We start from the raw sequence: 21,993 nt of genomic DNA, 5'->3' as shown, positions 1-21,993 counted from the left end.
TGGCATACAGGTACCTAGTAGCTAGCCCATACATATAGCAGTAGCCCGGCCAAGCTCGCTATCTATTTTGCCGGAGGCGTCGCAATAAATACCGTTACGTAGCCTCCAAGGATCGTCTTGAGAATTGAAAAGTCATTTGAATGTTTTCTCGTCTCATTAAAACTTATTCCATAAAAAATCGCTTGAAATTAGTAGCAAAACCACACATACAAAGGTTTATTCATAGAAGATACTCACTCACGATGGCTCCCACTTCGTTCAAGCTCAACACGGGCCAAGACATCCCCGCCATTGGGTTCGGTACGTTTTCCCCCCAGCTAGCACCCACACGCAGTGCCCCTCATCCCCTAAGCTCTAATCTTCATACAAACAAATACCTCCAGCTATTATATTTTCCAACTCATACAAAAATTGAAACCCTCACATTGCTCAAAATCCCCCACGCTAACAACTCGCTTGCCAAACAGGAACATGGCAAGCCGCCCCAGGTGAAGTCGCCGCAGCGGTAGCCTACGCTCTAAAAGTAGGCTACCGTCTCATCGACGCAGCATACTGCTACGCGAACGAGGATGAAGTAGGGCAGGGTCTCAAAGCCGCCTTCGACGCCGGATATGTCAAGAGATCGGACATATTCGTGATGACGAAGCTATGGAACACATACAGCACGCGCGTGGAGCTCGGACTCGACAAGTCTCTTAAAGCGCTGGGTCTGGATTACGTGGACTTGTACCTGGTACACTGGCCCGTAGGCATGAACCCCAACGGCAACGACGACCGTTTCCCCAAGCTGGCGGATGGGAGTCGTGATATCACGTGGGACCACGACCACGTCGCTACGTGGAAGCAGATGGAAAAGTTGGTGGCTACGGGAAAGGTGAGGGGTGTGGGTGTTTGCAATTATAGTAAGACGTACCTGGAGCAGCTTCTTGCGAAGGCGGATATCGTCCCGACGATTAATCAGATCGAGAATCACCCCGCACTGCCGCAGCAGGAGGTTGTGGATTTTTGTAATGAGAAGGGCATCAGGGTTGTGGCGTATAGCCCGTTGGGGAGTACCGGGGGCCCGTTGATGAAGAGTGAGCCTGTAACTAAGGTTGCGGAGAAGAAGGGGGTTAGTCCTGGGACGGTGCTATTGAGTTATCATGGTATGTGCTCTTTTATCGATGCGTGGTTGAACAAGCTGATCTGATAACCGCGACAATAGTTGCGAGAGGCACCACCGTGCTCGCCAAGTCTGTTACCGAGTCGCGCATTGAGGCCAACCTGAAGATCATCGATCTCGACGCTGAGGATATGAAGATCCTAAACGACTACTCGGATAGCTTAGTCAAGGCGGGTAAGGTCGAGCGATACGTATACCCGCCCTTTGGTATCAACTTCGGCTTCCCAGACAAGAATGTGGGCAGAGCATTACCGAACGGGGTATGAAGTACGGAATATTAGTATTGGGCGAAGCAGAGTTAATTGCACAGACGTATTTACACATGCAGATACGGACCAAGCGAGCGCAACGAATGCTAGGCTGGCTAGCTAGCATATTGATAGAGACCTATATCATGTTTCGTGGGAAACTATAACTAGATGAATAGATCAGGCGCCTTCATATCGCGGCCCTCCCGAGGCATATTTGAAGAACATTTCTCGTTGATATCACACTAGAGATATTCTAAAGGTTCATAGTTCCTATATGAGCCTCGATCATAGTCCCCCAAGAATTCTAGACTGTCATAGCCTTGATTAGCGTCGGAACAATTTCAATGAGGCGATCCAATCCCGGTTCATTCCCTATACGGATTGGGGGCGATGCTATCAGCTCATGGCCTCAAAGGGAAAGGTCCTACCAATAGGCAGGCTGAGCTGAATATAAGTCATACTACATCAAGACATTATGAAGTCATGCGGTTTATGCCCTCAACATTGTCTATAAAGTGGGAAGATAAGGCTGGCGATTTTTCGGAAATGTGACATTTATTTCCATACCTATACACCTGGGCATTCATCAATCTCTTTACTATTTACTAATAATTATACCCACCAACATGGATCCTCTTGCCTCAATCAACCCATATGTGTCTCTTAAGGGAAATACACAGTTGGGAGATGTTTATCAAAAACTTCCTCCGGGAAGTACTCGTTTTCTGAGGTATAAGGGGGTTCAGCAATCACCGAACTCTCCGGAACAATTGCTTGTTTTTGAATTTGAAACTCATGAGATATCAAGCGTCAAGTCGCAATATTCAGCTTTATCTTATACATGGGGCCACCCCATAATCAACGACTTTAAAGATGATATGTCACACGCAGTCATTTGCGATGGCCGTCGCATGCCAATCGGCCTCAACCTCAACGATGCGCTTCAACATATTTACGTGGAATCCGACATATCTCCGACGTTGTTATGGGTAGATGCCATCTGCATCAACCAAAGTGATCTTGCCGAGAGAGCTTCACAAGTCACCCTTATGACAAGCATATACAGTAACACCTCTAACGTAGTTGTTTGGCTGGGGAAAGACGACGATGACGCCCGCGAAGCTCATGCTATGCTATCAGAGTATACACCTGCTCTTCAAGCAATTATGGAGGATATTGTGTTGGATAACCCTAATATTCCTGTTATAGCTGGAATGTTCAATGTCTACGACGACAAGGATGTTCACGAGAGATATAACATCACGCAGAAACCCATGGATTCCTGGAAGGCGCTCGTGAGGTTTCTTTCCCGGAGATGGTTCAGTCGTATATGGATCGTGCAGGAAATGGTTTTTAACCCCTCCCATCTGATCTGTTCCGGCCCTCTCCGCTTCGACTGGGCCGATTTAGACTGCTTCGTCAGTCTCGTCTTCGGCGCGCAGTGGCACGGGCTTAATTTTCACGGATTAGAAAAGGAGACATCGCAGATCGCTCGGATCTTCACATTCCATCGCGAAATTCGCATATCAGGAAGCGATTTTGCAAATCAAGACCCGCGTGCCGCTCTTTTGAGCACTGAGGAAAAAGTCTATGATTACGCGCAGAGCTATCTCCTCTCGTCGGCTTTTCTAGAAGCTACAGATCCCCGCGACAGAGTGTACGCGCTGTCCGCGTTTGTATTTTCCTACGGAGCCAAATTGAATGTCAAGCCTCTCTGGCTCAAGGCAGACTACACTCTTCAGACAACGGAGGCTATGCTTCGCACAGCACAAGTCCTGTTATGGAAGACTCGGTCTCTTGACATGCTTTCGCATGTCCCTGATTTAAGCGACCGACAACAGTCCGATCTCCCATCTTGGATGCCTCATTTCCACGTGCCGGGAGCTGTCGCATCCGTTGAGACTTTGCTGGAAATGCATCAGGGCCAGAAATACCACGCGGGTCGTCTATCATCTACAAGTCTCGCCCATTCAGATATTTATCTACATTTAGATTCTCCAGGAAACGAATTATCAACCCAAGGATACCTCCTTGATACAGTAGAAGAAGTTATCCATTTCGACTCCGGCTTTCTGTCAACCTTAGAAGTATGCACCAAGCTACCTGTGAGATACGCGAATGGACAGTCCCCAGTTGAGGTTCTCTGGCGCACTCTAATAGGAGGAAGAACGGACACAGAGTTCCCCGCGCCGGAGGAGACGGCCGTGGATTTCGCTAAGTTCGCCAAAGCCGGTCTTATAGGTATCGCTTTACAAGCACTTGGAGTCACTGATAGAGACACACTTATGAGGCTAATTTCTATACTTAACGATATCGGGACTCAATGCCCCCACCCTTCCATACCAACGGTGGATGAGTTTACCGAAATATTAGGAAATGTGATGGGAGACATGGACGGCACGGTTAGAATGTTGACGGAATTACATACTAGCTCTTCCTATCGGACCATGATCTCGCCGACGCATTGGGGGCGCAAGGGCAAGGCTGTTATTCGTACTAGTAAAGGGTATCTTGGATTGTCGCCTCATTCGACAGAGGCGGGGGATGAAGTGTGGCTCTTCAAGGGGGCAAATTTATTCCATGTGCTAAGGAAGGCGGATGATGGTCCTAGGAATAAGGTTTTACTTGGAGAGGGTTATGTGCATGGGTTTATGGAGGGCGAGGCGTTGGGATTAGATGGAATGAGTTATTCCCCCGTTACCATTAAGTAATGATACCTAGTGTAGGAAGTATTTTTAATGATGTCGCATAGACAGCTTTAACCATAAAGTTTTACTTTCGGTCCTCAACTCGAATCTATATTTTTTCGTAGAAACTTTCTTGTAGTTGTGCTGAGTCTATCTTCTAATGCACTAATATACTTACATAGGTAGGTACTTAGGGAAGTCACTTTGTACGACACCACCACTCAGGGGTTTAGCCTTGACCTCAACCCTAACCCTAACCCCAGCTTAACCCTGACCTCTAATTAGGTACCTGGATGCTGGAGTTATTACGGTTATTTTGGAAGTCGATATTACGGTAACATTGAGCCACGTGGAATTTCCAAGGTGACTGAGGCTCTTTATCAACATTTGTCCCTCACTATATATATAGGAATAGCCTATTTCGATACCTACATACGTACACTGGGTGCGTAATCACACGCTTGAAATGTCCCTCTCGGTACCTATGAATCAATACACTTTGATACACATACCTAGGTACCTACCTATACAAGTCCTATTTATAGGATATGAATCTAGATTCTAGATTCCACTTTATTACCTACCTAGGTAGATAATAGTTTGATATCCGTTCCAAGGTTTCTATGGTTGTTGTACCTTTGAAACGGTTAGGTTAAGGGGTCAGTGGTACCTAGGTAGCTAGGTAGCTATATTGTATCTAGCTCTAAGTACAGCGATATCCGCTTCTATTTGATTGGCACGGTGGGTTTGTGCGGTAGAATTTTGTGTTATGTTGGACTGAAAGGTACCCATCGGGACGTTGAGACAAAGTAGACTCGGGTTTTGTGAAAGAAAATATACCTATGTTGTGTCTTGCTTTAAATCTACCTATAGTTGGGAAATGCAATTGGATCCTGTAAGAGATAGTCCTGTGGTTCAATATCACATTCCCCAGATTTGTTTCTCCTATAACGAAAGCCGGCGTCTTGTAAGACACTAGGTACCTGGTATTAACTATCAAAGAAGCTTTCAAACACTTAGCCGGGAAGCTTTATGTAAAGGACATGGAACTTCCAGGCCTTTGAACTGTATTTTTCAATATTAACAACCCCAAATGTATCCTGTTCACAACTTGGAACCCTTACCTATTCCCCAACATCTCCGCAAAAAGAATGTCACGATGTTGATTAACCGAACATCCGCTTTCCCGATTTGGTTGGAGCCATGCCGCGATAAATTTATCCACTCGAATATTAGCCAGAAGGGATGAACAACTCAAGGCGAAATCCGGGAAAATTGGACTACTCTTAGAATTAGCTTCAATGGATCAGCGGAATGAAAATGTTTATTTACCTTCGAACTTGCCCACCGGATCTGAAGTGATTGTTTGTAGAGAAGTACAAAGAATACAAAATTGTTATCGACATAACTGCTCTTGACTGAAACAGAAACATGAAGGTCTCGTCGGCACTTACAACTTTGGCAATTGCCACTGTTGGCAACGCTCAACTCACGAAAGTGAATGACTTTAGTGGCACGCCGACAAAGCTTGGGATGTACGTCTATGTGCCAAAGACTCTCAAGACTCCGGCTCCTATTGTTGTGGCAGTCCATCACTGCCAAGGATCAGCTCAAGGATACTCTACGGAATCTCATTACATGCCCTTGGCCGACCAACACAACTTTATCTTGATCTATCCCAACTCAAGATCTAGCGGTGGCTGCTTCGATGTTGCTTCGGAAGCCAGTATGTATCTCTTTCCCCCATATATAACGTGTATATGTAGTAGAAGCACTACTAACTATGTCTAAAAGGTCTGAAGCATGATGGCGGCGGTGACAGCCAGACCATCGCCAACATGGTCAAGTACGCCGTGGAAAAGTATGGCGGAGACGCAAACCGAACATTCGCGACTGGAACTAGCTCTGGTGCTATGATGACGAACGTATTGGTCGGTGCCTATCCCGATGTATTCAAGGCAGGATCTGTCTACTCTGGTGTTCCCGACGGATGCTTCGCAGTGCCCGGATCCACCGCTACCCAGGACCCTCCTGGATGGAACAACCAATGCGCGAACGGACAGACCACCAAGACGGCAGCTCAATGGGGCGACCTCGTGCGATCGTACTATCCCGACTACACCGGCCCCCGACCCAGAATGCAGATGTAAGAATCTATATATCACTGCCATTGACTTGAATTATTTGATCTGACAAGGAATTAGCTGGCACGGATCTGCTGATGGCACTCTACGATACCCTAACTGTATGTCCAACTCCCTTAATAAGCTGAATCCAAAACACTGACTCTTTAATAGACGCCGAGACGATGAAGCAATGGTCCAACGTTATGGGTCTCTCAGCTCCCACAGACACTGCCAACACCCCCCAAAGCGGATACACCAGGAGCATCTACGGCGAGGGTGATGAGAAGACCGCACAGCTTGTTGGATACAGTGCACAGGGAGTTGGCCACAGTGTGCCCCTCCACGAGGCGATGGATCTTGCATTCTTCGGTATCGCATAAAGGGCAGAGGTTTATCCAATTACTTAGGAAAACTTAAAATGGGGAATATGTAGTCATGTATCATAGCTTATAGTTATCTATATTTAACGATATGTTGAGGATGTGAGGTATTGTTTTGCCGTGAAGAACGTATCCGGTCGATTGAAATATGTGGGTGTCGAGCCGTGCGAACTCCTTTTGAGCACACACTGTAAGCATCGAAGTGCGATTCTCATCAATGTGACCTGAAGTGCTATTTCAAGACCTCTCATTTCATCCCTAGGTACTGCTGTCTTTTCACATCAACATTTCTCTACTTCTACATCATAAAAAACAATGTGCCTCGAGATAATGATATTGACTTAATACTAACGATACCTATCTGCAACGATTGTGGTGATCATCGAACTAATCGCGAGCCGCTACCCAACTTATCCGCCCCATGTAACGGTCCGGATTAAACATAGACGTAGCAGAATAAACCGTTGTTTCCACCAAGCTGCTCATGCGCCTCCAGAAGCTTAATCGGAGGACCAAGCCATTCCAAGTCCACGGTGACATTCGAAGGGTCCTCGGCGCGTCGCTCCAGGTTCATCATGGGGGGCATCGGCATACCACCACTAGGGACGACGTTGAGGCGCTTCTCCGGGTCCTGCATCTGCCAGATCCACCACAGACGGTCTAGCGCGGTATGGTGGAAGTAGAAGAGCGGGTCTCCGGGCGATGTCATCGGGTCCCCACCAGGGTCGACGGCGGCAACGTAGTGACCTGCGGTGTGAATCTAATCACAATATGTCAGTTCTGACTCTTAAATAGAATGGAAAGAGTGTGAGACTTACTCCCCAGGGGTAAGGGTCATTCCTGGGAGGCGGGGTCCCGAGCAACTCGTTGTAGAAGGCGTCGATGTCCTTGCTATTGTTAATGAGGTGGAGGGCGCGGTCGGCCTTGGCTCCCATAGTCGCGTCGCGGTTCACATCACGGCGCAAGCAGCGGGGGTTCTTGCCCGACCCGTCTGCTTTCGGGTTCTTGGGAACACTGGAGCCGCCCATCGACATGGAGGTTGGCCCGAGACTGACGACCATGCTGCTCGTATGTTAGTATTTGACACACTTTTGGTAGAAAAGAGATGTGACGCACTCTGAGAATGGACCCTCAGTGACGCAGCCGCCACCGCCGCCAGACTTGATGATGTTGGGGGTTCGTCCAGGCTGAGGAACACCCCTATACGACGGCTCCGGCTGGCCGTTACCACCGAGACTGGACGCATTGCCATTCAGTAAGGGGGAGTTGAATGGGTCTTCCGCGTAGCGGTCGTAATTCATATACTAACTCACGATTAGCAACAACATCTGGGGATTCGTCATATCTTGGGGTTGGCATACAGGCTGGTAACCAGTGTAACCACACTCCTCTCGTAGGGCTTTCTCGAACAGCCAGACATAGTACTTGTGTGCGCCAAATAAGTGGAAGTTGTCGTGAAGTTGCATGGCATGTGTCATGTGGAACGCGACAAAGTCATCATATCGGCTCAGGGCACCCGGGAACCTTGTCGTATCTACCGTGGGGGGCAGGTTCATCAAGCACTTCACGGCAGTAGTGTACTCAATTCTTTGCTCTTCGGAGAGGTCACTCCTATTAACCAGATTAGCATTGACGGAAGACTTTCGTAGGTATCGTGAAGGTCTAAAACGTACCATTCTCGCCTGACTGCCGCATTCTCTAATGTGCAGTTATTGTTGGTGTTGGCAGCAATCTTCTGAGCTACCCATTCATCAACCTTAGGCATAGTAGCCTCCTCAAGCTGGTCGACGACATCGAGAGGGTAGACGGGATTGCGAATACTAGATTTACCATTAGTTAACCTAGCTACGCAAAGCCTGCGGTGAGGGAGAGGACTATAACCTACACTTCTATCTTTGATGAATATGCACTCCGAGGCACCTCTATCGCTGCGCCTTGGACTCCGGCGAGGAGTGAGGGAAGTAGGAGAGCACTCCCGATCGTCCACATGATGAAGCAGCTACCTTTCGAAGGTAGATCTGAACTTGGATGTGACTTACCAAACGGCCATTTCCAACAACTCTGGAGCTGGGAGATCTTCCAAGAGGTAGGTATATATAGCCCGCATTTCCCATGGCGGCTCAATCAATCGACCTGGGGTTCAACCTTGCACCTCCGCACGGCATTTGAAGCGCATCTGCATTAGGACAATTTTAATTAACGCATCCAATGACAGCTGTTCCCAATATATTTCTGCTTAGATAAATGTTCGGCAGAGAGACTCGTAACACGAACCATCGCCCTCGACGACCTGGTTCAAACTCATCGATCTCATGGTTTTCGTGTTGAGTCATTGAAACAGTCACATTTCACCGTGAACTCGTGCTTCTCCAGGTACAGGTGAAGATACACAAGAGTTGATCGATCATCACCCTATTTGAATGGGAGGGTTGTTCACTGTTGATAATTGACAGTAGTTATGGAGGAGGTAGATACTCTGTGACAGCTTATCTAATGGATATGTTAGATTAGGTCATCTTCAAATAAATCACGTGATTTAATTAGTAATCCTATTAGTCATTTTCGAGTGTTATGGCTTAGTCAGATCTAAAATCCAAACTCTTGACACCCACCACCCCGCACCCCCAATTTCAATCTCCTGAACCTGAATCTTTTAAATTCTATGATAGCTTCGGCGTTCTCATCACAACCTTAGAAGTACTCTTCAACGAGAGGGGAAGCTGGCCTTTATAAATTAGAACCCATCTAATTTCCAAGACCATTTCTATATAGTCAGACCAGTCCACGTCAAATCACCGCTGTTCTAAAACTCGTGGCCTTCTCAATCGACTTCGTTGGCAATACAAAACAAATCTGCTAGAACGGCACCACTGATCGGAATTTGGATCTTGCAATTATTTCAAGAAGTATACAGAATGCGAAGAACAATCTAGAGAGTTAGCTGTTTCAAACGATCATATAACTACTAGGTACGTGAGGTTGAAGGTTTGAATGGACTTCATTTCACATTTCCACAATCGAAATAACTTAACTAGACCCTCTACCGTACGCAAAGTTTTACATCTATTCCGTCATATCTACCATAACCTTAATCACCAAATTTCCCTCCTCATCCTTTACTTTAGCAGCCGTACCAAAAGCCGTAGGTATGCCCCCTAATCCCTTCAGTCTGTGAGTCACAAGTTTCTGAACATCGGGTAATAACGGGTTCCCGCTTGCGAGTAAATCGATAGCTTTGCGATACGCATTGGCATATCGGAACACGCCGACCAAGTCGACTTCCTTGAGCGACGCAGCCGAAATAGGAAGTGTCTGAACTGGCGTGCCCATTCCGATAATCATGACTTTGCCGCCAGGTTGTGTTGCCTATTCTGTTAGCTGACTCGGGAGGTCCGGGGAAACGGGTGGGGCTAAAATAGGGGTTGAAAAGGGGGTAAGAGGAAGTATTACATATATGGCCGTTTGCATGCATGATTCAACGCCTGTGCACTCAAACGTAGTAGCAACCTCGCCAATAGCCTCACTCCCATCCTCAACCTTTAAAGCTTTCAGTTTCTCAGCTACATCTTGCGCATACGATAGTTTGTCCTCGATTGTTTCCGGCCTCGGCGTCACAATGGGCACCGTAAACGCAGCGTCAGCGAATCCGTTCTCGACGGCGAACTTGACACGGTCCTCTAGGATATCCGCTATAACCACGGTCTTGGCCCCAGCTACCTTACTTGCAGCCGCGCAAAGCAGACCTACTGCTCCGGCGCCTAGCACTAATACCGTAGACCCCTGTTTCAGTCCTGATCGATCCTTAGCGTGCATCGCGACAGATAAGGGTTCGACGAGCGCGCCGTGTTCGAGAGTTAGAGAATCTGGCAATCTAGAAAAGATGTAAGCACTCGGGGTCTAAGGTCATACTACCATAACAAGATAGTATGGTGCTGGAGAGGGGATCGTAGTAGATATCGACGTACTTATGACACCACCTTGCGGGGTGGTTTACCCTCTCCTGTAGGGTACCTTGTGCGTGTGGGAAAGCTTTAGCAGAACTACGGAAGTTCATGCCACGACAGATGTTATATCGACCTTCGCGACATAATTCGCAATTCTCACAGGGTAAGCCGACTTCGAGGGCCACACGGTCGCCGACCTTAAAGGGAGATCCCGTAGCCGGCACAGCAACAACTACACCCGCCGACTCGTGTCCCAGAGTGAGAGGCTCTCGTACTTGGATCTGGCCATTTCGAAAATGTCGGAAGTAGTGTAGATCTGAACCGCAGAGACCAGTTGCCTGTACAGCTATCTGCACCTCGTCCGCCGAAGGATCGGGTAGTGGTCGGACTTGCTGTTACACTCGTCAATTACTTATGCCTCTACCATCTTTCTTTCCCATTTCTGGTGTCCTCATTGGAGACTTACAACCCGGAGGTCTCCTGCTCCGTGGAGAACAGACGCCTTTACTTCGGTGGCGCTCATGATAGCTTCAATTGCTAATTATTGGCAATAGGACACGAATAACCTCTCTACTCAATTTTTCTGATATCGAAATAATTAGAAATTGGGAGACTTTGATTGGAAAGAATAATATTGACAGATGAAGAAAACACAAGTAGTATGTCAACTACAGCTATTTTTCAAGCAACAATGGAGCTCACCTAGTTACCTACGTACCTAACGTCACCCAAGCTTTACCTAGGTAATCACTCTAGCTTCGGTATAATTATAGAAAAAGAAATCATAGAAGCCTATATCCTTCCATTAGACCTTCTCTAGATTGCGGGCACCAACCAGTTCTACATGTGCTGCGCAAACCCCTTAATGAAGGTCCACTGCGGGGAGAAGCTAGTACAGGTGTGAATTTTTGGGATCGTCGAAATCCGGCGAAGTAAGCTAGACTCGGTAGAAATAGTCGTTTCTGGCCGAGTGGAATGGGGTTCGTGATGAATTTCTCTTACCCCAAATCTCGTCTCCATCTACCCCGCTGAAAGCTCTTAGGTTAGGTGAAAAAATAAAGGGAACTGAGGGAGACCGAGCTATCACCGGTCTACATCATGAGACTAAAAAGAGGTCTTTCGATGCGCTTCATACTGTAGGAATTCATCAGCTTTTCGGGTCATCCCCACTCTTCGCCGGTTTTAGCCCAATTCATTGACCCTAATCGTAAAATGCGGGAGCACTTACTATATTTTAAACTTCCCCGTAAAGAAGTTCCCTGACGTAGGAGGGTTACAGAAGTCTCAATAGAAGGTATAGCTCCGAATACGGAAATAGAAAAAGCGTCACATCCCACGCTGGAGGGGTAATCGACCATAGGAAACCCAATCGCGAACTCAATGGTAGAAAATTGAAACTAGCAACGTACAGAGTATATCGGAAAACATATTCCTGAGTTGCCTGAACTTGTATTCTTAGACAACAGCCAACCAACTTCAAATAAGCCATGGCAGACTCACTATTCTCGCTCAAGGGCGAGACGGCCCTTATAACAGGCGGCACAAGGGGAATCGGACAATCCGTCGCCATCGGGCTGGCTGAAGCGGGCGCCGACATAATATTAGTGCAGGTATGGGAATCACATCAATCGATTCAACAAAGCAAAAAAAAAAATTCATGAAGAAAAAGGAAAAAAAGAAGACAAAAGAAACTAACCCCTAAACCAGCGTTCCACAGCCTCAACCGAGACTAAAACCGCCATCGAGGCGCTCGGCCGCAAAGCCACCATCTACACCGCCGACCTATCCAACATAACCGACGTAGCAAGCCTAATCCCCAAAATCGTCGCAGACGGCCACACAATCCGGATCCTCGTAAACTGCGCAGGCATTCAAATCCGGCACGCGCCCGAAGTATTCCCCGACAGCGACTACCGCGCCGTCATGGGCGTAAACGCGGACGCTGTATTCGCGTTATGCCGGGACGCAGGAGCGCACATGCTGACACTACCGGAGTCAGAAGTGACGGGTCGACGGGGGAGTATAGTGAACTACGCGAGTCTGCTATCGTTCCAGGGAGGGTTGAACGTTCCGGCGTACGCGGCGAGCAAGGGTGCGGTGATGCAGATGACGAAGGGGTTTGCGAATTCGTGGGCGGGGCGCGGGGTCAATGTTAACGCTATCGCGCCGGGGTATATCGCTACGGATATGAACGAGGCGCTGATCGCAGATGCGGAGCGCGCGGCGAGTATTAGTGCGAGGATACCGGCGGGCAGGTGGGGTGGTCCGGAGGATTTTAAGGGGAGTACGGTGTTTTTGGCCAGTCGGGCTGGGGCGTATGTTAGTGGGCATACGCTTGTTGTTGATGGTGGGTGGATGGGGAGGTGAGAATGAGTGGAAGAGTAAGGAGTGGGTGGAGGGTGGTGATGGGGTCAGATTTTTACGAGAATTGTTAAGTCACGGAAATGTAAACCAATTGGGTAATAGATGCATAGAGAATGTTTTCATTTTGAATTGTTACAATTTGAGCCGTATAACATCTCTCATAACCGACATAAACATAAACCATCGATTTTACAATTTTACAATTTCTAAACCGTACAAACGCCAAAATGCAAACCCATCCATAGGTAATTGATACACATAATAAAACACATCACTTCGTAGAAGCCATAACCTGCTCCATCCAAGGATACACCGACGAGTTCGCCATTGGGTAACCCATATGTAGCGCACCGGTGAAGAATCGCGCCTCCTTCGGGGATCCGTGCTCGAACAACAAGATCGAATCTTCGATCGGCATGAGTCCATCATGCATGCCCTATCATCATCATTAGTACTACCGCACAATATAATCATACGTACGAAGTAGGTAACTAAGTGATATGAAGAAGAAAAGGAGAGGGAACATACGTTAACAAGCAACAACCTCGCACTAGGCAACTCCAAAACCCCCGTCTCAAGCAACGAAAACTTCTTCTGCGCACCGCTCAAATACGCCTCGACATCCTCTCCATAACCATGTTTCGCCGCCAGCGCCGGCGTGAGTTTAAACGGATACTCATGTCCATCGGCACGAGCCAGCCACTCCCTCGCGAAGAAATGATGCGTGCCGGCTCCGTGCGCCACGACGCCGACGAGCTTCTCGCGATGCGTGTGCGCCGCGCGCACGGCGTAGTATCCGCCGCTGCTGAGGCCCCAACACATGACGCGCGCCATGTCGAAGCGGCCGTCTTGCGCCATCCACGAGAATGCGCTGTCCATTAATCTGTCGGGAGAAGACGGGTCTGCTGAGTCTGCGGGACAATCGGCAGTGCCTGGGATCTCAAATACGACGGCAGCCCAGCCGCGTGAGAGGAATTCCTCGCATCGAGCTGTGTTGTCGGGGCGGTAGCCGTCGAGGCCGGTTAGGAGGATGACGGTGGGGTGTTTCACGCTGGAGTCTGGGGGTACGCGCACGTATGCTGGGATGACGGAGCCGTCGCGGCCCTGGCCATAGGTGTGTGGGATTGAGACTTCGATTAAAGGTGAGGGAGACCATAAGGCGCCGGCTTTGCGGTAAATTGCTTTTTGGAGCTCCCAGGCCTCCCATTTGACGGTATCGCTGATGCCGGGAAATCCGGTGATGTAAGGGAACCGGGCGATTCTTAGAAGGCATGCAGCACGCAAATAAAGGTCCGACGCCTTTTTGACCTCACTACCCCCTTTCGCTACGGCCTCATCGGCATGCTTCTCAAGAGCTTTGGCTGTGGGCACGAAAGCTAGGGTAAACTCGGCCGAGTTCATATCATTGATATCTCGCGCGATTAAGTCAAGAAACACAGGCTCGAAGTCCTCAAACGCTCCGTCGTGGAATGGGTATACAGATCGACGGCATGGTTCGCGCCACTTGGTCTCCCAGAGCGCCCGAACGCCGGTGTGGTGCGGCATGCGCTTCTCGAAAGCTTCTACGCCCATAAGCCACTGCTTGGGCGAGGGTCTAGCGTTCGGCGCCATCTTGTCTGGTTCGTCCCCTTTACCCCTTACCTTTACCCGAGAGTAAGGAATTAAGAGAAGTTGGAAGTAGCAGATCCAAAACTGGACCTGGTGGACCGTGAGGATGGCAACTCATCAATTAGCGTGAAGCCGCTGGTTTGAGACTCGTCCTCTTCTTCGGAGGTGTACCCGCTGTGACTTTGCTTTCGCTGTGACCCGAGCCGGGATAGGTGGATACGACCGTTGCGCTTACGGACTACGACGCGCCGCGTGGTGTACCAGTCTTTCTTCTCTCGGATCCTATTTGCCATTAGTGGACTTTTTCGTTTTCGAATGGTCCTATTCTCAAGGGTGTTGACATAGATGTGGGGTAGGTATTCGGGAAGGATGCGGCGTGGCTGAATCATCCATCCGTAGGTCATGCCCTTGCGTTAGACTAGCCGCTGATATGCAGAAGCCTCCGTCACTTAACGGCGATGATTGTTCCATCCCTTAACTAGAGCCTGTGGTGGGGGAGGCGCTCCTCCTCAAAGTTAGTAAAAATAGATGACTTACTCTCTCTGAAGCAGAGCTATATTGGTTCTGATTAGAGCACTACGGAGTTCCTGGTCGACAGCCTGAACATTGCTTTGCTGAGCCATTTTTTATAAGAGACGGAAGACAGAGAGATAGGCCGTCGTTCCGAGGCGTAACGGGTGGGGATGTCCGAGTGTAGTCCGGGAATTGTGTATATGCAATCTTTAAGAGGTTAAGATGGACAAATACAGATGTTTAATATGCAGGCACTCAATATATATGATACGATGTATGTGTTTGGCGAAGGGAATAGTGAAATGATGGTAATGCAAGTGAGACTGAATCGTAATGAATCGTCGGTGTTCCTAAGAGTGTTACTTATGTAGGTTTCTTGGAGCGGGAGTGAGGCATCAGGGCCTTTATAGCCGTCTGTCTGACGAGTTAAATGTAGCACCTACCAAAAGCATGTCCCTCTAAGGATTCCTATGCGCCTGCGGAGTAGTGAGGATCATGCCCGTGAAGCTGGTTTCTACACCCCGTCGCAGTCTGAGTAAGCCAAGGGTTCGCTCGTGTAGTAGAAGCATCGCAGTAAGACGCCAAGGATGGTGCGGATTGGCTGGGGACCGTTTCGCGCTTCGGGAATTCTCAGAGCAAATGGGTATTATCACGTCCAACCAGCTCACTACCGGACCACACACCAACCCGAAGGAGAAGGCGATATTTTGGGCTTAGTATAAAATGTGGTTCGGTAGAATGTTTTCTACTCAGCGTCGTAACGGACTGACGAAATCCAAGTCTATTGTTGGAGGTCTCCATCACATGTCCCTCTTTCACATGTCTTGATTTTCTAGGCCCTCTATACTCTATCCTGTATCGAATGCTCTCGTGCTGTCACGACAGGATTTCTTCTTCCAGGTACCAGAACTCTAATAGTATATATATCCCATGTCCCGTCCCCTTTTATCGTTTTTTGACCGCTCTAAGGAGGGTTGGCTCATCAACTTAAATCTTCGGCTCTACCAAACGCTCGGAGTCAGCCGAGGTATCAAAAGCACATGCACCGTGTAGCGTGCAGTTGGTGTAGGTATAAATGATATCAATCGCCTGAACTCTTCTCACTGGGCCTTACTCTTGTCACTGTTATAGTAATGGGCCATTTCTAGTCCAGCCCTCCTAAAGCCGCACTTTACGTAAAAGCCTTCGTTCGCTTCGCTGCAGTCGAGGATAGTCTTGTAGCAACCAACTTTCTCGGCGATGAAGTCGAGCGCTTGAATCAGACGAAGACCAAGCTTCTTGCCTTGTTGGTCTTTCGCAACAGCAATGTCCTCGATGTGACCGACCAGGCCAAGACTATGGATGCTATCCAAGAAAATATTACGTCAGCAATCTTGGCTCAATCATCAAAGCTTATCCAAATAGGTTTGTCTCGAATCGCGATCAGGTAGATCGCAGATCGCAAGATTTACAGTGCCATCGTCTAGAAGAGGGATGTCCTACAATTTCCTCTCTACGAGTAGTGCTCCCGTTCCTACGATCTTTCCCCTTGCGGCATCCTCAATAACGAGGACGTAGTATGTGTCCTGTGATGACATCCACTGATACCTCTCAGCGAATTGGTCTTTGCTAATCTCACCAACGGTCGTCAGAACGCGTAGGCAGTCGAGAAATCCAGCATCGTAGTCGGATAGTCGTAGAGATCGAGCGGTGTAGCCTTCAGGGAGTGCGGCAGAGACTTCGGGTGAGATGAGGTCGGACGAGAAGAGACCTTGTTCAGCCATTGCGGTTGTGATTGTGATCTTGTGCAATGTTCGCCTTATCGAAAGTCTCGTTTTGGTTTCAGTGGTTAATTAGCGAATGTTGGTTAGCGGTGAAACGAGCGGATACAGATCCAAGATTCTCAATGGAAACCCAGGAGTGAAGGAGTGAAGGATGAAGTGGTTGGAAGAGATCCGAATGACAATGTTGGTTGAGGCGATAGTAGAATAAGAAGAGGTCGAAAGGTTAAAGGGGACAGTTCTCGTTATTACTCTAATGTTGTTATTGTGTTATCGACGATAAAGAATACGAAGCAAGAAATTCCCTCTTTACATCCCTGAAACCATGAAAACTACAGTATTACAATGTACCTTGTAGTACCCATAGTACCCTGTAATTCCTTGTAAAGCCCCTAAATTTAAGGAAGCTTAGCCTCAATCGATTGGATCTGGCCTTCGGTAAAACCGTAAAACCCCTAATGATAGCCCTGGAACCGACTCAGTATCTGCATAGCCTGCATAAGAGCTGAACAGCCGGACCCTGCCCAAAGCTTGAAAAGAGCTAAGAATAGAAGTCTCGATTTGTATCCACTGTATTGTGCAGGTACATAGGTACCTACTCAGTGCAGTCCCCTCAACTTTCAAAGAACCTGAAATTCCCAGCTGCGACTGCTGACATCATTTGAGTTTTTGAGGCTTGCAAAGATGAACAGGATCTGCCTTTGAGGCAAGAACGAATAAGCAAATCCGGAGTCTCCCAAGCAGCCAAGTCGTGTTTTCGTTCTCTTCATTTTCAATATGAAACTTACTCTCGTCCGTCTCCATTTCTTAATCCTGCCATTCCGATTTACAATTTCATTTGTGAATATTCATCCAACCATACCTAATATTCCCTAATAGTTCTGGACCATGGTTAAACACCACGATAATATGCGATGACGTTTAGGCGACCCACGATTCCGTGTCATTCAATCAGTGATTGATTGCGGACAGATGACTGGCACTGACTCGGTCAATATCGCGACGAATATCGCGACTTAGTTATGACGTGGACAAGAGCCGAGGCTCTCTTGTTCCTGCATCCTATCTCATTGCCTAGGAATGCCTGAAATGCTTGGAATGACTAGGAATATCGATTATTTATCATCTTAGATCGGGAGCCAACTGGGTCAATTGGCATGGAAGATAGGGATCACCGTCTGAGATGCAGACACGTTTCCACGCTCTCGGCGCTGGGCATATGCAAGTCTCCGTGGTTTCCGTGTCGGGAAATCGTTGAGAACCTATTCGTTCCCCTTTTTCGCCCTTTCCTATTCTAGCGCGAAACTATGGGGGGTCCACTCTGCCACTCTGCCACTTTGGTAACGACAGTTGGAAGTGGCCAATTAATAGCCAATCAGGAGCCAATTAGATCTAGACTTAGCTATGAAAAAACCCCCCGCATTATTATCACATGTAAGTTTTAAGCTAACGAAACGTTATGCTGGTAACATCAACAGATTTCTGTCGCGCATAACCTTGAAGGATTTTTGGTACTGGTAACGGGTACACGTACAGGTACCAATGCTCTAATTACCTAAGAAGCGCGGCCAATCTTTAATTTTCCAAATCCGAATCCAAATCATCATCTGTCATCCGTCATCTCGAATTAATTCAACACTCCTTTTTTGACTTCGTTCCCAATTTCAAGACATTTTTACTTTACATTAAATCGACCATAGAAGCGAACACAGACTGTTTCTTACTTGATTAACTTGTCTCAGCCTGCCATTAACTCCTACAATAGCAAATACACAAATACACAGATACAGCCTGTACCTTATTGACCAAACGTTTGAAGACGTTCCTATTCTCAATACAATAAATGCAGCCAATACATTTCGAAAGTCGACTCCTCCATCGACGTCAAAATGTCGGCAAATACGGAAGAGGATCAAAATGATGACTCGGTCAAAGCTGTTGAGGCTCGTCTTTCGTCGTCTGAGTTATTGCCATCCGCCCCAGGTAGGACTCTCCTGCCTAGTACAATAGCGAGTGCCGTCAGTTTTGCCGCAAGATCAACCTCCTTCGCCCTTCGTGTCGGTACCTTAATCGGTAGCTATGGCTTAGGGGCTGCTAAGTTCACCACACTTTCGAGTCTAGAACTAAGTCGCGGAATTCTGGAGGGGATATTGAGTAGGGCTGGGAAGGATGTTATGTCGAGGACCCGATCTGAGCTAGGAAGGTCAGATGCCGAGTCTATTCTAGAGAAGAGTCTCGAAAGCTTGCATCAGACCATGTCGCAGATCGTCTTTTGGACTGCGACTGGCTTTCATATCACTGGCACCACTGTATCAAGCGCATCCCAGATATCTCAACTTTTTCTATCAGTTTTGGATCAATTCTTCGGCTCAACCGACTCTTCTAGAGCCATCGCAAGCATTATCACCCTGATTCGTCGAGAGTTTCAAAACCCCGCTACTGGAGTACAAGGAGAAAGAGTTGGGGTGATCGACCTTTTGCTTGGATTATGTGGTCTGGCATATCTGCAGAATTGGTGTAGGAAGATGATCGAAGATGAGTCTCGTCGACTTTGTCAAGAGGAAGTCATCTGGGATGTTGTCCTTCTTGATGATGACAGACGAGTTGATGTCGATGATGAAGACATGCATATAGTGCAAGGTGCTGGACATGCAAGACAAATTGGTTCTGGTGGCAATGACGATTTAATCGAGGCAATTGAGCGACATGGTGCCAGATTGGATAGTAGTGACGAGGATGAATCACCCGAGACCCGACTCAAACAACATATTATAAAATCTCTTCCGAAAGACGCCCAGGTATCTATAAATACGTCGACCACTACAACTAAGACGATCACTGTTGACATCACGGGTGCTCCACTGGTCCCAATTTTATCATTACCAGGAGTCGACCTCGTGAAAAGTGAAATACGTTCCAAGACACCGGAAGATAAAGAGGAAGGATCCAATTATAGAGTTGTGTATAAGATTAGCCGGAACAAGGTGAGAAGCACAGCTGTGGACAGTGACGGTGATGATGACATGAAGTCTCGGGTTGAAGCGGTCGAGGACGGCGAATCAGATTCATCAACCAGCTTTGTTAGTCGCCAGTCCGATCAACCCCCACCTGTCCCGCCGAAGGTTGATCGTCCCACATTCGCATCTGCAGTAAAGCGGAGAGGAAGTCTTGGATACGACTGCCCGGCTCGTCAAATGAGACACGCATCAGGTAGCTCAACTTCAACTAAGGGTCGTATATCTCCGCCCATCTCTTCCAAGCAAAGCCCCGAGCATATCGCCAATCAGAAACGCGCCAGAAAACCGCTGGACTCGCAACCCGCACCACGAAATCACGTTTCTGTTTCTGTCTCGCCAACTAGCAGCAAATTCCCGATTAAAAGGCCCGAGCCGTCCCCCACAGTCAAACCAACCGAAAAGAAAGGTGGCATTCGAGGGGTCCTTAAAAAGAGATCCAGTTTACTGAATAGGGATTCGAGCTCCGAGAATCTTCAAACTGCCACCAAATCAAAATCGTCGATAAAGCCGCCATGGGGTAGCAACAAGACCTCCCAGAGTAAGGTGCCCAGCACATCAAGAAAGGAGATCATCCCGGACAGATCTTCAAGTCTGTCATATCGCGAAACTCCTCGGGCACCACAACGGGGAAGTCCGAATCACTTCACTTCGAAAGATCTAGGCAGTGCTGGGGGTATTCCCAGCCTGCACGGTTCGCAATCTCGGACAACCTATGTCTCGCTACACGACCGGCGTCGTGAATCAGTTGTGTCTTTGACTGATACGTTCTCGGTACACTCATTCGAGAGTCGACCATCGTCTCCAGCATTTCGTAGGAATGAGCCCTCCATTCGTATATCTCGCGCCGAACCTGGACCTACCTCCGGTGCACAAAATCCCCCTTCGCCATCCCGGGGTCATCTAAGAACTAAGTCCGAAAATCACAGTTTATACAGTCCAAGCATATATACACTTAAAACTAGGGATTCGCAAGCCTCATTAGCACTGTCGCCCTTTCATCAAAAAGGCGCCTATAGTAATTCAGAGGCCGTGGATACTCTACGGTCATCGGGTATGGTTGAGGGGATGTTTCCACAGTTCCATATCCTAAGGAATATTACACGATATAGTCGTTACGCGTCTGCTGCGTACGGCTCGCATTTCTTGAAGTTCATGGGCATCACAAAGGAACTGCCTGTTTTGAAGGGATTGGACGAAACACATCGAGACGTACGCTCATTTGCGCATCATACGAAACTCCCACCAGATAGTATCTTACTATCTTCGTTTGTCGATCCTCAAGGTGGTTCTGATTCTACCGGATCTACTGATACGGGCATTCCTCTCGTGCATACTATCGCTATTGATGAAGAGTCTAAAGCTGTTGTGTTATCATGCCGTGGTACGCTAGGCTTCGAGGATGTCCTCGCCGATATGATGTGTGAATACGACGACCTCGTTTGGAGAGGAAAGCCATACAAGGTCCACAAAGGCATCCACGCATCTGCGCGACGACTTCTGTACGGAGGAGATGGAAGAGTATTAGCGACACTTAAGGAGGCTCTTGAAGAATTTTCAGATTATGGTCTGGTGCTTTGTGGACATTCATTGGGCGGCGCCGTCACGGCGCTACTTGGAGCTATGCTTGCCGAGCCTAGTTCTACGGGAGCGGGCTTCGTTACTTCTTCCGAGCCGCATCAAAAGTTACTTGCAAACGGGCAGTCTCAGCAAACCTCTTCTCACGTATGTCTACCATCGGGTAGACCAATTCATGTGTATGCCTATGGACCTCCTTCTACCATGTCTCCGTGTCTACAAAAAGCGACCAGGGGCTTGATAACGAGTACAGTGCATGGCAATGATCTTGTTCCGTACTTATCACTAGGCGTCCTTCATGATTTCCAGGCCCTAGCTTTGGCGTTCAAGACGGATAATAGCGAGGCAAAAGCAGAAGTACGTCGGCGAATTTGGGTGGGCCTGCAGTCAGGTCTGGCTGATAAGTGGTATAATAACGGGCCGACACGATCTACCGAGGAGGAAGACAAGTGGGCTTACGCTGCGCTTAAGACCTTGCGTGCAAGTATGATGAGCTCCAAATTACTTCCTCCAGGCGAAGTTTTCTCGGTTGAAACCACGCCCGCCCTAAGACGAGACGCCACCCTTCAGGCTGGCACGGGCCAGGTCGGGCGACCCGCAACTAGG

The 21,993-nt window shown here is 48.2% G+C and overlaps 9 protein-coding genes across 9 annotated transcripts; 4 read left to right on the top strand and 5 right to left on the bottom strand.

Moving 5' to 3' along the window:
• The first annotated feature begins 125 nt into the window (after positions 1-125).
• On the top strand, positions 126-1,804 carry GGS22DRAFT_160704 (Aldo/keto reductase). The gene is made up of 3 exons (XM_047960969.1): positions 126-300; positions 468-1,145; positions 1,205-1,804. Exons 1-3 carry the CDS (start codon positions 141-143, stop codon positions 1,426-1,428), a joined length of 1,062 nt encoding a protein of 353 aa, XP_047820208.1. The 5' UTR covers positions 126-140; the 3' UTR covers positions 1,429-1,804.
• A 144-nt stretch (positions 1,805-1,948) lies between these two features.
• GGS22DRAFT_128088 (HET-domain-containing protein) lies at positions 1,949-4,196 on the top strand. Its single transcript, XM_047958388.1, has one exon. The coding sequence runs from the start codon at positions 2,040-2,042 to the stop codon at positions 4,122-4,124; it is 2,085 nt and encodes a 694-aa protein (XP_047820207.1). The 5' UTR covers positions 1,949-2,039; the 3' UTR covers positions 4,125-4,196.
• Positions 4,197-5,408: 1,212 nt separating this feature from the next.
• Positions 5,409-6,706, top strand: GGS22DRAFT_160701 (carbohydrate esterase family 1 protein). The gene is made up of 4 exons (XM_047960968.1): positions 5,409-5,826; positions 5,895-6,246; positions 6,305-6,345; positions 6,398-6,706. Exons 1-4 carry the CDS (start codon positions 5,532-5,534, stop codon positions 6,604-6,606), a joined length of 897 nt encoding a protein of 298 aa, XP_047820206.1. The 5' UTR covers positions 5,409-5,531; the 3' UTR covers positions 6,607-6,706.
• A 130-nt stretch (positions 6,707-6,836) lies between these two features.
• Positions 6,837-9,055, bottom strand: GGS22DRAFT_160700 (Di-copper centre-containing protein). The gene is made up of 6 exons (XM_047960967.1): positions 8,492-9,055; positions 8,280-8,426; positions 7,968-8,217; positions 7,723-7,910; positions 7,425-7,668; positions 6,837-7,366 (listed from the first exon to the last, which is right to left on the bottom strand). Exons 1-6 carry the CDS (start codon positions 8,593-8,595, stop codon positions 7,043-7,045), a joined length of 1,257 nt encoding a protein of 418 aa, XP_047820205.1. The 5' UTR covers positions 8,596-9,055; the 3' UTR covers positions 6,837-7,042.
• A 473-nt stretch (positions 9,056-9,528) lies between these two features.
• GGS22DRAFT_128060 (GroES-like protein) lies at positions 9,529-11,357 on the bottom strand. Its single transcript, XM_047958387.1, has 4 exons — positions 11,017-11,357; positions 10,572-10,942; positions 10,057-10,477; positions 9,529-9,972 (listed from the first exon to the last, which is right to left on the bottom strand). The coding sequence occupies exons 1-4, from the start codon at positions 11,071-11,073 to the stop codon at positions 9,670-9,672; spliced, it is 1,152 nt and encodes a 383-aa protein (XP_047820204.1). The 5' UTR covers positions 11,074-11,357; the 3' UTR covers positions 9,529-9,669.
• A 232-nt stretch (positions 11,358-11,589) lies between these two features.
• Positions 11,590-13,010, top strand: GGS22DRAFT_160681 (NAD(P)-binding protein). The gene is made up of 3 exons (XM_047960966.1): positions 11,590-11,684; positions 11,779-12,157; positions 12,255-13,010. The coding sequence occupies exons 2-3, from the start codon at positions 12,038-12,040 to the stop codon at positions 12,915-12,917; spliced, it is 783 nt and encodes a 260-aa protein (XP_047820203.1). The 5' UTR covers positions 11,590-11,684; positions 11,779-12,037; the 3' UTR covers positions 12,918-13,010.
• A 175-nt stretch (positions 13,011-13,185) lies between these two features.
• GGS22DRAFT_187610 (alpha/beta-hydrolase) lies at positions 13,186-14,525 on the bottom strand (the record flags this gene model as incomplete). The annotated part of the gene is made up of 2 exons (XM_047964617.1): positions 13,186-13,350; positions 13,443-14,525. 2 exons carry the CDS (start codon positions 14,523-14,525, stop codon positions 13,186-13,188), a joined length of 1,248 nt encoding a protein of 415 aa, XP_047820202.1.
• Positions 14,526-14,575: 50 nt separating this feature from the next.
• On the bottom strand, positions 14,576-15,145 carry GGS22DRAFT_187609 (uncharacterized protein; the record flags this gene model as incomplete). The annotated part of the gene is made up of 2 exons (XM_047964616.1): positions 14,576-14,804; positions 15,060-15,145. The coding sequence occupies 2 exons, from the start codon at positions 15,143-15,145 to the stop codon at positions 14,576-14,578; spliced, it is 315 nt and encodes a 104-aa protein (XP_047820201.1).
• A 578-nt stretch (positions 15,146-15,723) lies between these two features.
• Positions 15,724-17,085, bottom strand: GGS22DRAFT_160676 (acetyltransferase). Its single transcript, XM_047960965.1, has 2 exons — positions 16,518-17,085; positions 15,724-16,379 (listed from the first exon to the last, which is right to left on the bottom strand). The coding sequence occupies exons 1-2, from the start codon at positions 16,796-16,798 to the stop codon at positions 16,136-16,138; spliced, it is 525 nt and encodes a 174-aa protein (XP_047820200.1). The 5' UTR covers positions 16,799-17,085; the 3' UTR covers positions 15,724-16,135.
• Positions 17,086-21,993: the final 4,908 nt, after the last annotated feature.

Source organism: Annulohypoxylon maeteangense (assembly GCF_022496945.1).
Source record: "Annulohypoxylon maeteangense strain CBS 123835 unplaced genomic scaffold GGS22scaffold_6, whole genome shotgun sequence".
In the NCBI taxonomy this organism is placed as follows: domain Eukaryota; kingdom Fungi; phylum Ascomycota; class Sordariomycetes; order Xylariales; family Hypoxylaceae; genus Annulohypoxylon; species Annulohypoxylon maeteangense.
This window is presented reverse-complemented; position numbering and strand designations above follow the sequence as displayed.

Excerpts from the sequence above, each read along its gene's own strand:
- GGS22DRAFT_160704 (XM_047960969.1), top strand. The coding sequence starts at position 141 with ATGTTTTCTCGTCTCATTAAAACTTATTCCATAAAAAATCGCTTGAAA. Across the intron at positions 301-467 it reads CATCCCCGCCATTGGGTTCG|GAACATGGCAAGCCGCCCCA; the intron begins GTACGTTTTCCC and ends CTTGCCAAACAG. Across the intron at positions 1,146-1,204 it reads GGTGCTATTGAGTTATCATG|TTGCGAGAGGCACCACCGTG; the intron begins GTATGTGCTCTT and ends CCGCGACAATAG.
- GGS22DRAFT_128088 (XM_047958388.1), top strand. The coding sequence starts at position 2,040 with ATGGATCCTCTTGCCTCAATCAACCCATATGTGTCTCTTAAGGGAAAT.
- GGS22DRAFT_160701 (XM_047960968.1), top strand. The coding sequence starts at position 5,532 with ATGAAGGTCTCGTCGGCACTTACAACTTTGGCAATTGCCACTGTTGGC. Across the intron at positions 5,827-5,894 it reads CGATGTTGCTTCGGAAGCCA|GTCTGAAGCATGATGGCGGC; the intron begins GTATGTATCTCT and ends TATGTCTAAAAG. Across the intron at positions 6,346-6,397 it reads CACTCTACGATACCCTAACT|ACGCCGAGACGATGAAGCAA; the intron begins GTATGTCCAACT and ends ACTCTTTAATAG.
- GGS22DRAFT_160700 (XM_047960967.1), bottom strand. The coding sequence starts at position 8,595 with ATGTGGACGATCGGGAGTGCTCTCCTACTTCCCTCACTCCTCGCCGGA. Across the intron at positions 7,911-7,967 it reads GTTACACTGGTTACCAGCCT|TATATGAATTACGACCGCTA; the intron begins GTATGCCAACCC and ends ATCGTGAGTTAG. Across the intron at positions 7,367-7,424 it reads ATGACCCTTACCCCTGGGGA|ATTCACACCGCAGGTCACTA; the intron begins GTAAGTCTCACA and ends TATTGTGATTAG.
- GGS22DRAFT_128060 (XM_047958387.1), bottom strand. The coding sequence starts at position 11,073 with ATGAGCGCCACCGAAGTAAAGGCGTCTGTTCTCCACGGAGCAGGAGAC. Across the intron at positions 10,478-10,571 it reads CCCGCAAGGTGGTGTCATAA|ATTGCCAGATTCTCTAACTC; the intron begins GTACGTCGATAT and ends CATCTTTTCTAG. Across the intron at positions 9,973-10,056 it reads GCATGCAAACGGCCATATAT|GCAACACAACCTGGCGGCAA; the intron begins GTAATACTTCCT and ends CTAACAGAATAG.
- GGS22DRAFT_160681 (XM_047960966.1), top strand. The coding sequence starts at position 12,038 with ATGGCAGACTCACTATTCTCGCTCAAGGGCGAGACGGCCCTTATAACA. Across the intron at positions 12,158-12,254 it reads GCGCCGACATAATATTAGTG|CAGCGTTCCACAGCCTCAAC; the intron begins CAGGTATGGGAA and ends TAACCCCTAAAC.
- GGS22DRAFT_160676 (XM_047960965.1), bottom strand. The coding sequence starts at position 16,798 with ATGGCTGAACAAGGTCTCTTCTCGTCCGACCTCATCTCACCCGAAGTC. Across the intron at positions 16,380-16,517 it reads CTACTCGTAGAGAGGAAATT|CATCCATAGTCTTGGCCTGG; the intron begins GTAGGACATCCC and ends TTTCTTGGATAG.